The following is a 14,481-nucleotide window of genomic DNA, read 5'->3' on the forward strand; positions in this document are numbered from 1 at the left end:
CTGGTCTCTCCTCTGGCTCCATCTGCTATGCTGACATTGTGTTCTCCCAGCAGAACACAATAAACGATAGATAGTTATAGGGAGGAGGAATGATGAATTCCTCCGGTAATTAGGTAGAACTCCATGCGAGTTCTAAACCTAATTACCGCCTGAGAAACGTTAGGTATGATGAATAGGCCCCTGTGTGTTATACAGTATGAAATGAGGATAAACTGAACCTTAAGCTACTTTATTTGTTGAGTGCCTGCCTATTTTCTATTTTTTGGATATACCTGGGATGCCCCAAGTGCCCTCAGGTTGCTGTGCGCCCCGCTGCTGGAAACATTGGATTGATGTGAGTGCTACACCCACGACTTTATATATATATATATATATATATATATATATATATATATCCGGCAAAATGAAGCGGCACTCAGGAGACTTGAAAATCTTGAAACTTTATATTGTACTCGCGAGTACAATATAAAGCAGGCCTGGCCAACCTGTGGCTCTCCAGCTGTTGTGAAACTACAAGTCCCAGCATGCCCTGCCACAGTTTTACTATTAGGAAATCCTTAAACAGTGTCAGGGCATACTGGGATGTGTAGTTTCACAACAGCTGGAGAGCCTCTGGTTGGCCAGGCCTGATATAAAGTTTCACGTTTTTCAAGTAATTTCAAGTCTCCTGAGTGCCGCTTCATTTTGCCTGATATTGTTGGGGTCTCACCCCGTAGGAGGGCACCAAAGTGCCGGAGATCTCTGTTTGGTATATATATGTATTGGTGTATATATATGTGTGTGTATATATATATATATATATATATATATATATATATATGTGCGTATGTGTGTGTATGTATATATATATATATATATATATATATATATATTAGGGATGTGCAGGCTTGGATAGGTTCAAATTTGCACGCCGAGTTCGGATTTTTCCCTCCAAAAAACGGGACTCAGAAAGAGACAAAACGTCATCTTGCATGGACAAACATCATCATTCCCGGACTTTTGTCCTGGAATGATGATACTTGTCCATGCAAGATACGGAATATTTTGTTATCCAAAATACCCATGGTCTCAAGCATTTTGGATATGGGAGACTCAACCTGTGTATGTATGTATGTATGTATATATGTGTGTATATATATATATATATATATATATATATATTTATATATATATATATATCGGTATATCATACCCATTCCATATACATACATACATACATACATACATACATGCATACCGGTTTGGATATGTTTAAGGTTCAGAACTCGGATTTAAAAACTAAACTCAGGCTTTGGATTCGGACATGTTAGCTGTTTTTATAGATTTTTAATCGATTATTATCCAAATCCAAAACAAAAACTCTTGAGGGCGGTTTTGCAACTGGGGCCTGCGCGCATCTCTTGTTAACATACATCATGTAGACACTGATGAAATGTTGACATCAGTAGAATGTCAACAAAAAAGGTGCAGCATGCTTAACTGGTAGTGGACCTCTTGTGGCTCCAGTGGTGTCTTTTCAGTCTGGTGATGGTGACCCCTAACCCTAACTCTCCCCTTCTGCAGCCTAACCCTATCCCTGCTCTAATGCCTAATCCAAACCCTCCTTTCTTGCAGCCTAACCATAACCCTATACATAGTACCCTTCCCTCTGCTCCCTGCAGAATGTCCACGTTTCACAGGTTGACATTGTGAACACTGTGCAGGCTGGAGGGTGCCATTCAGGCACCCTGATAGCCAAATGCAGGTGAAACAGTGCAATGATAGTGCCGCACCCTGGGCCCAGCATCCAGGGTTGGCAGCACCACTCACACACCCTAGTGTCCAGCTTCACTCTTCTGTTACTAAATTCAGTCTGGCAACAGGTCTTCCCACTTTTACCTGACTCACCTCGGATACCTGAGTATGCACCGAGCAGCATCACACTTCTTAACATAGGCCTAGATGCTTACCAGCCTCTGGTCCATGGGAACCTAGGTCCATATTGGGCTGAAGACTGGGACATACTGGCACTTGGTCCCTCCTCTGTATGTGGATGGTCTGGCACTAATTATGCTGGGATTCATGTATTTCTACACATTTATCTAGTAGCAATATTAGTGTAATGGTGCAGGGGAAGGTAACAAAGTGTACTAAGCAAGTGTGTTAATTCATGGTTAATTGGTGTTATGCAATGCTTTTGTTTTGTTTTTTATGAAAGGGGCACCATGTATTTAGCCATAAAATAATAAATGTTACCTCATCATAAAAACATTTTTTTTAAACCATTAACAATATCGCCCTTTTCATTTAATATAATTAATAATAATATAATTAATAAATGATATTGCTCTCTGAATAAAATTAAATATTGCTTTTCACCCTAATATATTGATAAAATAATATTGCTCCCATAAGAGAACAAAGCGTTCACATAACCAAGATTAAATTACAGTCATTACATATAAATACATCACAAAAACAGGTTTTTTTAAAATGCAAACAATAAAGTCTGCTTTTATTGGTTGTCATAAAAATGGGTAACTAGAAACAGCAATCCGGAAATGTTCATCTGATGAAATCACCAGTCTCCGGAACCATTTATGAGTCCAGGCTTTGGGCTTTTTTCCTCAGAATCTTCCTTTTTGCAGAGGACGCCACTCGCCTCACCCATGTGAGTGCAGATGTCAGCACAGATTTTTTCTTTTGCTGCTTTCCAGGCCTAATGCCCACATTACACAGGTCTTGTAGCACTTGTATAAAGTAATGGGGGTCATTGTTTATCTGCATCATTTTGGCACTAGTGCAGTCTATGATGGTCAGGCTGCGTTTCCAGAAGGCCCCTCTGTCGATCTCTACGAGGAAAGGCCACAGTGGGTATGATGTCTCAGCGCCCATGTATGAGTAGGCCACGTAGAGGCAGGTGAGGAAGGTGGCTTGTAGCTCATCCTCACTGTCTAGGTGGTCACGAATGGCCTCTCTACAGATCATATACACAAACACCACATTGGCTGGGGTGATAAAGCTGTGGTCTTGGAAGTGTGGCAGAAGCCAGGAGTCAACAATATGGAACCACTGAGTGACTTTCTCTGGGGTCAGGTCTCTCAGGTTGGGGCACCGCCTGCAGACATACTCTCCCAGGAACTGCAGGAGCTCTCTGGTGGATGCCTGCACTATAACCGGGTCTTGATGTGATGTGGAGGGGGAGCGGACGCTGGCCTGTCTCTGTACTGCCCCCTGCTGGTGCTGCTCTGGTCCATTACTGGCTCCAGGGTTTGGGGAAACTTCCTTGGCATTCTTCTCATCCAAGGTTTCAGGAGCTGGGGACACAGATAGCACATTTTGGTTCTTTCCTGGTCTAATGCCTTCATTACACAGGTCTTGTAGCAGTTGTGTAAAGTAATGGGTGTCATTGTTGATCTGCATCATTTTGGCACTGGTGCAGTCTGCGATGGTCAGGCAGCGCTGCCAGAAGGCCCCTTTGTCAGAGTCTATGAGAAAGGGCCTCAGTGGGTAGGATGTCTCAGTACCAACGTATGAGTAGGCTAAGTAGAGACAGGTGAGGAAGGTGGCTTGCAGTTGATCCTCAATGTCCAGTTGATCACCAATGGCCTCTCTACATAGCATATACACAAACACCACGTTGGCTGGAGTAATGAAGCTGTGTTCTTGGCCGCGGTGCAGAAGCCAGAAGTCAGCATTTCGGAACCACTGAGTGACTTTCTCTGGGTTCAGATCTCTCAGGTTGGGACACCGTCTGCAGACATACTCTCCCAGGAACTGCAGGAGCTGACTGGTGGATACCTGCACTGTAACTGGGTCTGAATGTGCTGCGCAGGGAGAGCTGATGCTGGACTGTCTCTGTACTGTCCCCTGCTGGTGCTGCTCTGGTCCATTGCTGGCTCCAGGGTTAAGGAAAACTTCCTTGGCATTCTTCTCATCCAAGGATCCAGAAGCTGGGGACACAGATTGCACCTTCGCAGCCTGTGATGTGTGGAAGGAGGTCAGTGCAGGGCCCAGGGACAGTGGGGTGCTCCCAGCCGTGTACATGGGCTCTGACGAGCACTTCTCCATACTCAGGGTGAGATCAGGAGCATCTTCCTACCAATCAGAAGCGAGCATCAGAAAAAGGAACTGGCAGCTCGGCATGTCCCAGGCAGCGTGTAAGTGCAGATGTGTACCGCAGAGCCGGGTGATGCACCACACTGCAGAGCGGACACGTTGTCTAGCAGCCTATAATTGGGGAACTTGTCTGAAGCCCTGTCTGCTCTCCAAGGATTGCAGTAACAGGGTGACTCACAGTGTAACCAGGGGATTATATATCCAGTTACGTGTCATAGAACACATGCGTGTCACAATGGGCCACTGACACACTGACTATAGCTGCTGTATGTGCCCCTGGTGTCAGCTCAGGGAAACCCCAATGACCTAAGCGATGGGTTTGATGAAACTTTGTCCCACCCCTTCCCTATAAACAATACACTGGTAAAAATATATAAAACCAATAGTTGCAGAGTGTAGAAGTATTTTATTTATAGGATGAGAAGGTTTTGTGTAAAGACAAAACCATTTATAATACAGTTAAACAGAATTCAGTTTCTAATTTCAGTATATATAAAGATATTACCCCCCTGTGTGTATTGGCTAGATGACCCTTCTAGAGATTATGCTTTAGGTGCTCTACAACTTACATTATAAAATATTTTAGAAGAACTGTACCTTGGTTATATTATACTGTACTATTTAGGCTAAGTAATGCTGTAAGACAAATGTTAAACATATATTACCATTGTGCTATTCCCTCACTACAGTATCATGCAAATGTCCTTACATATGTACAGTAGCTAACACTCATTCATACAACAATCATACACATACACACACTGTTAAAATATTTATATTTGTTATCAAAAGTCACCTAAAGTGAATAACTATATTATCTTAACAACTGAGTAATGACTCTTTAGGGGTCTATGTACTAAGCCTTGTAGAGAGATAAAGTCGATGAAGACAAAGTACCAACTAATCAGCTCCTGTAATTTTTCAAACACAGGGGTCTATTTACTAAGCTGTGTTAGGAGATAAAGCGAACGGTGATAAGGTACCAGCCAACCAGCTCCTAACTGCCATTTTTCAAACACAGCCTGTGACATGGCAGTTAGGAGCTGATTGGCTGGTACCTTATCCCCGTTCACTTTATCTCCTAACATGGCTTAGTAAATAGACCCCACAGTTTCTAAAGTGACAGGTAGGAGCTGATTGTTTGGTACATTATCTCCTTCCACTTTATCTCTCTCCAAGGCTTAGTACATAGACCCCTTAGTACCTTACATCTAGTGTCAGTTGCAATAGAAAATGGTTTATAAATCTATCAATGTTAGGTGGTATATTCCGGTGCAGCGGTCGCTGGCGCGCTTACTATTATGTAGTAATATGACCCAGGTCACTTGCATATAACAAAGGTGACATCCACAGTATCTATCCCTAGATGTGACGTCACACCTCACAGTCTGTATAATAGGAGAGGAGGGGGCCACAAGGCACTCTCCCTCGGCTAGGTGTGACATATTATTAGGTCACTGAGGATTTGGGAAAGTCATTATGTAGTTGGTATTATGTCTGATTTGTTTTGGCCTCAATAAACCATCTGCTGTTCTGATCACTAGTAGTGGGGTTTGTTATCTGTGTGGGACCCCAGCCTCAGGTGTCTCTGTTATGCTCTAGCTTTTCTCTTCTGTACAGTTCTGTACTCTAAACCTTTGTATATAGCCAAACTGTCTTCTCCACCCTCTCTGGGTCCTCTTTAGGAATCCTCTCTCTCATCTTACAACAACCTTCAGGCTGTTACTATCTTAGGGCCTGATTCAGAGCCGGACGCAATTAGCGCTCGCTCGTCCAGAAAATAGGGGTGGCTATTCAAATGAACCGTTCGCTCTTTGCGGTCTGTTCACGCCTCTAGGTCTGAACGAGCGAACAAAACTTGCGGTCGTTTTTTGAAAAAATATACGCCCCCTGGCCGCTCGCATCCTACGTCATGTCCGCTATTTATTAGATTAATTGAGTAAATCGACCAGGGTATGAACTGCTCGCTATTCTTGTGGTTGGTTTTTGCTACCACAATTTTGCAAGCAGTTCTGGCTATAAAATAACCCAGTGACGTGGTCAATGACGCTGCTGTTTTAATTATGCACAACCTTAAAACGCCCGTTTTGACCTTTAAGCACGCCTGCGGTCGGATCTCCACTCCCCGTTTTCAAGCACCTTCCCCCGTTACCACCCACATGCGCCTCCTCCTGTCACTCAAAATATCAGGCATTCGCTATTTTGCGAGCACATGAATTTCGACCGCACTGACTGGTTCGCGCATGTGTATAACGATCCGTACGCATGCGCAGTTAGGCAAACATTGCTCGGAGCGAACGAGCGGCCGCTTACGAGCGGCTCTGAATCAGGCCCTTAATCCTCTCTCTCCTCTTTTTCTTAGTATGTTAGACCATACATGCCTACTCTCCTGATTTAGTCGGGAGCCTCCCGAAAATCATCCCTCGAAAAAGTAGGCCCCTCCGGTCTCCCCCACAATATCTACCCAAACACCCGCAGCATCATCATGACCTCGCCCCCTGCTCCACAATGGCGGAAATTTCGCCAATGTATAGCGGGGGTGGAGCCAAAATGACGCGAGTACATGGCTCCTCCCCTAGCACCACCTCTAACCGTCACTTAAACTCCTTGCCATGCCCTCTTTTGTCGGTCCCGCCCCCCTGCTAAGCCACCCTGGCTGCTCCCTCCCGGAAGGGGCAGCCAGGACATTGGCAAGTATGTGTTAGTCCCTGTATGATAACCTGGCACCAGGACCGTAGCTAGGGTAGTGCGGCCGGTGCCATCGCACAGGGCACCATAGGTCAAGGGGCGCTGTTTGGGCCTGTCAAATTTCTGTTTATTATCATTCTCACTTGTAGCTTCCTCTTATTTCATCTCCAGCTTCTCCTGACCTCTCCTATCTCTTCCCTGGTCCTTCCCCATGAGGCCATTTCACTTTTTTGGGTGCATTATGTCCCTTTGAAAAATGAGGGGGGCGCCAATTTCTGGCACAGTGCAAGAAAAAGTCTAGTTATGGCTCTGCCTGGCACTGCCAGTAATGGGGACTCTATAACCTTTATGTATTATGAATACCCTTAAATTGCTAGAGAGAAATAATCGCTGTCCAGGCAATAATTGTGGTTCCAAAGCACAAAAATTCATATTGCATTGAAAAAGAAAGGTACACGCTTTCATCTAGCACAATTAGTGCAAAGACAATCAAATACAGAATATACGATACAGCCCAATACATACGTATGCGCACTGGTCCCAGCATACAGTCCTCAGTCCAGAAGTCTGTGGTCATCCAAAGAGAATGGCTGTATATTAAAACCAGCATGCAAGCTATATACCCTCCCAGAACAAAGAAACTAGTTAATGGGTTTCCATTATGTCTTGCTCGTGGACATGGTGGTACGATGCAGTTCATTGGACAGTTCATATAGCATCACTAGGGGTATGTCCCAGTTCCTCAGCTGTTGCTTTGTGTGGTTTTCCCGCCGAAGAACTGGTTTAAACTAGTAAAAAACACTTCATACATTTACACATTCTAACCACTATTTTCATATAGTTCATATCTTGCGAACACATGATGCGATTTCCTTGCGGGTCAAACCGGAAATCTGCAAATAAACCATGGTTTAGAACGGTATCAAACATGATATGTCTACTAGCTTATATACCTTAAATTTCGTATACCTTACATTTCACAACATAAGTATTTGCTAATAAAAACCTCTAATATTTAGCTTTTAATGTGGAGGAACCTTTTTATAAGTTTTGGTATGTGTAAGTGTGAGAATATTGCGTATAGTCGCTAATCTGCTTGGTGCGTTTATGTGTAGCGTGCTTTGATAAACAGCGCAACTGTGCACTGTGCGTCTTGTATATTTTATGTTTTAATTAATGTGCGTATGGGGTATGGTAGGACTTTTAACAATATGCGGTAGCAATGCAGACGCACGATGCTAATAATTGCATAGTAGCATCGCACACAATGGTTTCATGCTGACGACGCAAGATGGCGTCGTCATGGGAAACACAAGATGGTGTCGCCCGATATTAATTTAAGATCTGGTCTCAGCCAATCATCCGGCTTCGACAGTATGTACTGATCAGCAGGCAGGCTGGTGTACATTCATAGACTGGGTCCCAGCACGTGCCTATCTCATAGTGCCTCCCACAGAGCTCTATATGTGTAATATTTAGGGGTAATGGGGCTCGTGGTAATTAGTTTCCTGTCACCACCTGGTAATTATTGCTGTTTTACTTCAGCCCTCTGATTAATTACAGATAAGGTAATTTCTCTCTTTATTGGGGTCTATTCATGTAGTTTAGCGTAAATAAATTGTTACTTTTCACTATCACATCAGTTTGATGCGATATATAGCTTTGTTAAGTAGTAATTCATGTATACTTACCTTTCCGGCGATGCTTTCCATTATCAAGGGTTCCGGCGGTCCTGTCTTCAGCTGCGGTCCTCTCTGCGCGCGAAAGGAGGCGAAGGAAGGTCACGTAAGATCTGCTGCAAAGCCTGCTGGTCTAAAGGGGACGGACCCAGCGTCGGGTGTCTGAAGTATCCCTGCTCTTTTCATTTCTCTGTACAGATTACGCCATTCTGAGATGGCGTAATCTTTACACTGTAGAGGAAGGGAAAGCTGTGCTTTCTGTTCTATGAATCGCACTCACCGTACAAAAGTAGGGTGATGCGATTCATGCACAAAGCGGGGTGCTACTAGAGCAGGAATAACCTTCTCCATTGTAACCCCCTATATGAATTCCCGAAAGCTCCCTGTACTCTGAGTGGCTGGGCTGCCTCTTTCTAATCTCTTATAGACTGGTCCTAGATCCTCCTCAGCCTCTTGCTGGCTCCTTCCCTTCTCCTCCCCTGAGGTATCCTCGCTGTGCTCTCTGGCTCTGCTGCCAGACACTCTCCTCCCACAGCTGCCCAACACTGCTCCCCTCTCTCACTCTCTCCCATCACCACATGTAGGGGAGATGGCAGGGACTACTCCACCTGTCCGTTACCTCAGCTTGCTCACTAACCCCCCTTTGACAATATCAGCACAAGCTGGCAGCAGGGGGTTACACAAGTTGATACATAAAACTGCTACCAGCAGAACATACCTTTTCTGTATTACAGTCCCTGACAGCACTAACTATAGGACATTCATGTAGTTTAGTGTAAATGAATTACGACTTTTTACTATATATCACAGCAGTTCCTTCCGCAGCTGCCCAACACTGCTCCCCACTCTCACTCTCTCCCATCACCACATGTAGGGGAGATGGCAGGGACTACTCCACTTGTCCGTTACCCCAGGCTGCACATAACTCGTCACAGCTAGAGATCTCTCCAGAACCTTCCCTCACCGCTCCAGGTTGCCATAGTGACCTCTCTTCACATCACCCCACAACTGTGGCAGCTAACCCCCTCCCCGGCGCCAATATCAGCACAAGCTGGCAGCAGGGGGTTACACAAGTTGATACATAAAACTGCTACCAGCAGAACATACCTTTTCTGTATTACAGTCCCCGACAGAGACTATTGTCTGACTGCACTAACTATAGGATAGATTACCCAATCTACAGTAGTTAGTTATTTAAGGTTCCATTTCTCTCTGTACTGATGTTTTCTCCTGGAAAGTAGCGATCCCTCTCTGAGTTCCCTTAATAGGCTGCACTGGGTATGGTTGGAGTCAGCGACTTGTGGCCATTGGTACCAATGTCAGTGCGGTCTCCTCCGGGTATAAATGAGGATGATCAGTGTAAAGCCGCGTATCCACTTGCCGATTAAACAGAGCAATTGAATGATAACGATATCGTTAGGTTTTTACCAGGTTTGCACACTATTTGGAAGTAATTTTTGCCCATGCTTCCTTGTAGATTTGCGCCAGGTTGTTCAGGTTGGTTGAACGACACCTGTAGATTGCAATTTTCAAATAGTGCCTCAGATTCTCAATTGGACTAAAGCCTGTGTTCACATTTTTAACAGCTTTGCTTCAGATTCAGAATGTGGCCAGTGTTATTAGAATTGGGGGTTGGGGGGGAGGGGGTCTGTTATCCATAAAAGCCAAGGATCCACAGGTTGAGGCTAATTGAAAGCCAATTGTTAGCGCAATAACTTTCATCTGTGCAAACGTGGAGCTTTTTTTAAGGGTTGCAAGTCTCTCTCTCTCTCTCGCTCTCTCTATCTCCCTAGCTCTCTCTCTCTCTATATATATATAAATTCCATAACACCTTTTGCATAGCCAATGAATATTTAGTCAGTCATCGGTTATATACGTAATACCATTGCCTTCTTTGGTTCAGCAGCCGTCTTTGCCGGTGTTTAATGATGACTAACAATTGGAGAACGCTGGCTATAAAATATAGCATGAGTAAATGATGCTTAGGGTTGGGTCAGAAGTGAAAGCTTTCCACACATCCTTCTGCTTAAACAGAGTGGTGCTGTCTATAGGCACTGGTTGTAAAGCAAATGTAGTCACTGCTAATGTATTAGGCCATTACTGGTATTATTAGTGTATATAGATTCTGATTGTATAATTAGTGGTCACGCCCGGCGTCGGACCTAGAAAGGGGCACTCCTGCGCGCACCTTCTTTAAGATGCATCCGCCTTTCATCACTCTTGGGGATGTGCCCAGCATTTACGGACATGCCAGGCTGCCCCCAAGCTCTTCTCACGTTGATCGCTGCACTGCAATTTTTCCCACCCACGGGACACTGCGGCCCGAGAGTGGGGACAGCACCCGCCACTTTGTTTTAGCGGGGCATCGCCAAATGGGCAGGACGCATTCTGCCCTTTTGAAATCAGGCAGGGCCCGGCGCCCACTAAAACAGCCTAGCGGGAACGCTATATAATCAACATGGAGGTGCTCTCCTGGTATAATGTGCATGGACATCTGCTAGCATCACCATACCTAAATTACGATAGCTCACAAATCGTGACAGGGGGCATGGCCACATCACAATGCGGCTTGCCTAACACTCATGAAATTCTATTCTGCCACTCAGACCCATCCCCTCTAAGCACAACTTAATTGCTGCATGTACCGGAAGCAGGTGTGATGGCACCCGTACACCAATGCAGAGCAGCAATGAACAGGACAAACGTCCCAAGTGATGCATCATGGGAGAGACATGTCCATTTGTGACTGTCCTGGATAAATTGTGACTAAAGGGTCTATTTACTAAGCAGTGTTAGGAGACAGAGTGAAAAATGATAAGGTGCCAGCCAATCAGCTCCCAACTGTCATCTCACAGGCTGTGTTTGAAAAATGGCAGTTAGGAGCTGATTGGCTGGCACTTTATCACTTTTCACTCTCTCCTAACACTGCTTAGTAAACAGACCCCATAGTGTTCACGCAAGGTTTTAATTAGGGCATGGTGCCAATAATGAGAGAGGGCACGTTCCCTTCCCATCACTCAACAGGGTGTGCCCAGGGCTCACGAAGATATTATGCTGCCCCCAAGCTCTTCCTGCATAGTGAACAGATGCTGTGGGCGTGCACATGGTATCTATTCACTCAGCAGTTACTGTTTATCCAAAACTTTTCTCCCTTGCTGGACACTGCTGCATGCTGGTGTCGGGGGGGGGGGGGGGGGGGGAAGGAGGGGGTGCAGCAGAACAGTGGGAGGTGGGGTGCTGCATGCTGGTGTCGGGGGGGAAGGAGGGGGTGCAGCAGAACAGTGGGAGGTGGGGTGCTGCATGCTGGTGTCGGGGGGGAAGGAGGGGGTGCAGCAGAACAGTGGGAGGTGGGGTGCTGCATGCTGGTGTTTGGGGGGAAGGAGGGGGTGCAGCAAAACAGTGGGAGGTGGGGTGCTGCAGGCCTGCCGACGTCAGTCTGCAGTCTGTGATCAGGGGGGTGCCTCCATAAGGGCAGGGTGGATTTTAGCTCTTTAAAATCAGCCACAGTGCAGAAGAAGCCTAGCAGGAACAACTCTAGGGACAGCTGGAAGGTATAGGTGACTGCCAGTATAATGTGTTGGGAGTTGCTGTGGAAAGCTACCAAAGGGGCTTCAAAAATGCTACTCTGTGTTGTTTTAAACAGTTTTGCTAAATCTGTCAACAGTGAACCCCCTGCGTTTAATATAGAAATTGCAAAATGAGCTGCAGCTCTAGAAAGTAGGACTCAATGAGCACAGCGTGCATCTTTAAATTACAGATTTCTTTTAAAAATAAAAGGTACAATTTAGGCGAGAACTGCTTTAGTGTGCTAAATTAACAAATAATAACAACTTCATTTTTCCTTTGCTTGGTTTAAGTCTTGAGGCGGATAGTGTTGTCATTTGGGAAGATTATGGAAAGAGCTTATTTCATTTTACTTTTTAAAAAATGATGGGGAATATGGTTTAGAAAAAGATCTGATTCCCACCAGCTCTGAGTTGTTTTCGTGACGTGTAGATGGCTGTGTACCTGTCCTAAAAGCAAACAAAACCCCTAAAAAATGTGCACTTGCAGTCTAAGTTTAATGACCTCGCTCCCAGAAAAATTAGATCTCATTTTTGCATAGGAATCAACACAGCTCCACGTCTCACATCGGCCAGTGCACCTTTGCAAATGCAATGAATCCAACGAGCCGGTCCTGTGATGGAGCAGGCAGTGTGTGTCTCCCTTCTCTCCTCCCGTGGATACCACTGCTACAATAGGAACGGTCCAGGACGAGGGAGAAAACTGCAGTGCCACAGTTTTTTTTATATATATAAACGCTTCATAATGGGGGTAAGGTGCAATCAGGGAGATTGCTAGACCTTTCAGGGAGTCAGGGAGATTGCTGCTATATCAGGGAGTCTCCCTGACAATCAGGGAGAGTTGGTAAGTATGTGTTAGAGCTCTGTCAGCCATCTAACAGGAGATAATATACTTAATTTACTCATTACATTATATTTCTTGGAATGAAGATCAGATTTTTTTTAATACAGTTGCTATTGCTATTGCTATTTTACCTTAATTAATTACACAAGCCTTGTATTACCTTATTAATTAATAGATCTAGATCAAATACTAAAAGTCTGCTTCTATCTTTATCTATATATATATATATACAATCAAGTAAACAAGTATAGCTGCTGCCATCTTAAATAATAAAACCTATTCTTATAATGTGCACTTTCTAAGTGTAATCTTCTAACCACTTTTTAATTTAAGTATGTTTATTCTTATTGCACATTTTATTTTATATTTATGCAAAACTATTTCTAATAGATGAAAGTACTTATTATTATTGCATGATTATAATACTAATTCACCCTATATAACTGACTCTTAATGATAGACATAAGGGAAATTCTATTTCAGTATGAAGCAAACTGTGATGCACTGGGTGTTCTGATATCTTTCTATCATAGCCAGCATTAACTTTTTTAGCTCTCTGTTCTATAGTAGCTCTTCTCTTGTATTGGACCACACGGACTAACCTTCGCTCCCCACGAGCATCAATAAGCCTTGGGCGCCCATGACCCTGTATATGCATACTTGCCTACTTTTGAAAAAGAATTTCAGGGAGATTGCGAAAGCACCACCTATGAGCGCGTGGTAAAGTGGGCGTGTACTGCTACATCTGAGGGGCGTGTCATAATACTGACTTACATCCAAATGTAAATGAGCCCCAAAGCAATTCGTAAGATCTATTTGTTGATGAAAACACACTGATACTTTTCAGAAAATACATGTAGCCATAGGGATCATTGTGCCTGATAACCAATGCAGGGAAATTATACTAATGATCCCTTTTTTAATGTATATATCTCTTTTTTAAATATAACAGCTTCATAATGGGACTGTAAGGGTGAAATCAGGGAGATTGCTAGACTCTTCAGGGAGACAGGGAGATTGCTACTATTTCAGGGAGTCTCCCTGACAATGAGGGAGAGTTGGCAAGTATGTGTATATGTATGTGTATATATATATATATATATATATATATATATATATATATTATGGGTTGGGTATGAAACACCGGCAGGGGTCCAGTAACTATGGTGAGCCTCCCCCCTTGTCCCCCTAACCCTCTGTTGCTATATTCTAACCCTAAACCTCCCTGTTAGTGCCCAGACCTAACCCCCCCACCCTTTGTGCCTGAACCTAACCCTGCCCCCCTTAGTCCCTAACCCTCCCCCCTTAGTGCCTAACCGTCCCCCCCAGTGGTGCCTAACCCTAAAAACCCGTAGCCTAATCCTAACCCCCCTGTGATGCCTAAACCTAACCCTCCCCTCTGCGCAGCTAAGACCTAACCGTCCCCGCTATACTTACGATCGGGATTCCGGTGTCGGCATCTCCACTACTGTCGAGATTCCGGCGCCGGTCTTCTGGCCAGTAGTGGGGATTCTGGTGCCGGAATTTCGAGAGTCGACATTCCGGCTGTAGGCATAGTAACTACATCCCATATAATATATTTGTGTGTCTGTATGGCAGCAGTGCTTAT

The 14,481-nt window shown here is 44.6% G+C and overlaps 2 protein-coding genes across 4 annotated transcripts in view; one reads left to right on the forward strand and one right to left on the reverse strand.

Moving 5' to 3' along the window:
* BRINP2 (BMP/retinoic acid inducible neural specific 2) overlaps positions 1–14,481 on the forward strand; it is a 289,957-nt gene that overhangs the window by 174,110 nt on the left and 101,366 nt on the right. The window lies entirely within an intron of this gene.
* On the reverse strand, positions 2,578–4,050 carry LOC148453670 (uncharacterized). The gene has a single exon (XM_088461909.1). It carries the CDS (start codon positions 4,048–4,050, stop codon positions 2,578–2,580), a length of 1,473 nt encoding a protein of 490 aa, XP_088318035.1.

Source organism: Taudactylus pleione, unplaced genomic scaffold (genome assembly GCF_031769625.1).
Source record: "Taudactylus pleione unplaced genomic scaffold, aTauple2 ptg001123l, whole genome shotgun sequence".
NCBI lineage: Eukaryota > Metazoa > Chordata > Amphibia > Anura > Myobatrachidae > Taudactylus > Taudactylus pleione.

What these genes read in the sequence shown, in the direction of transcription:
- LOC148453670 (XM_088461909.1), bottom strand. Translation starts at nt 4,050, where the DNA reads ATGGAGAAGTGCTCGTCAGAGCCCATGTACACGGCTGGGAGCACCCCA.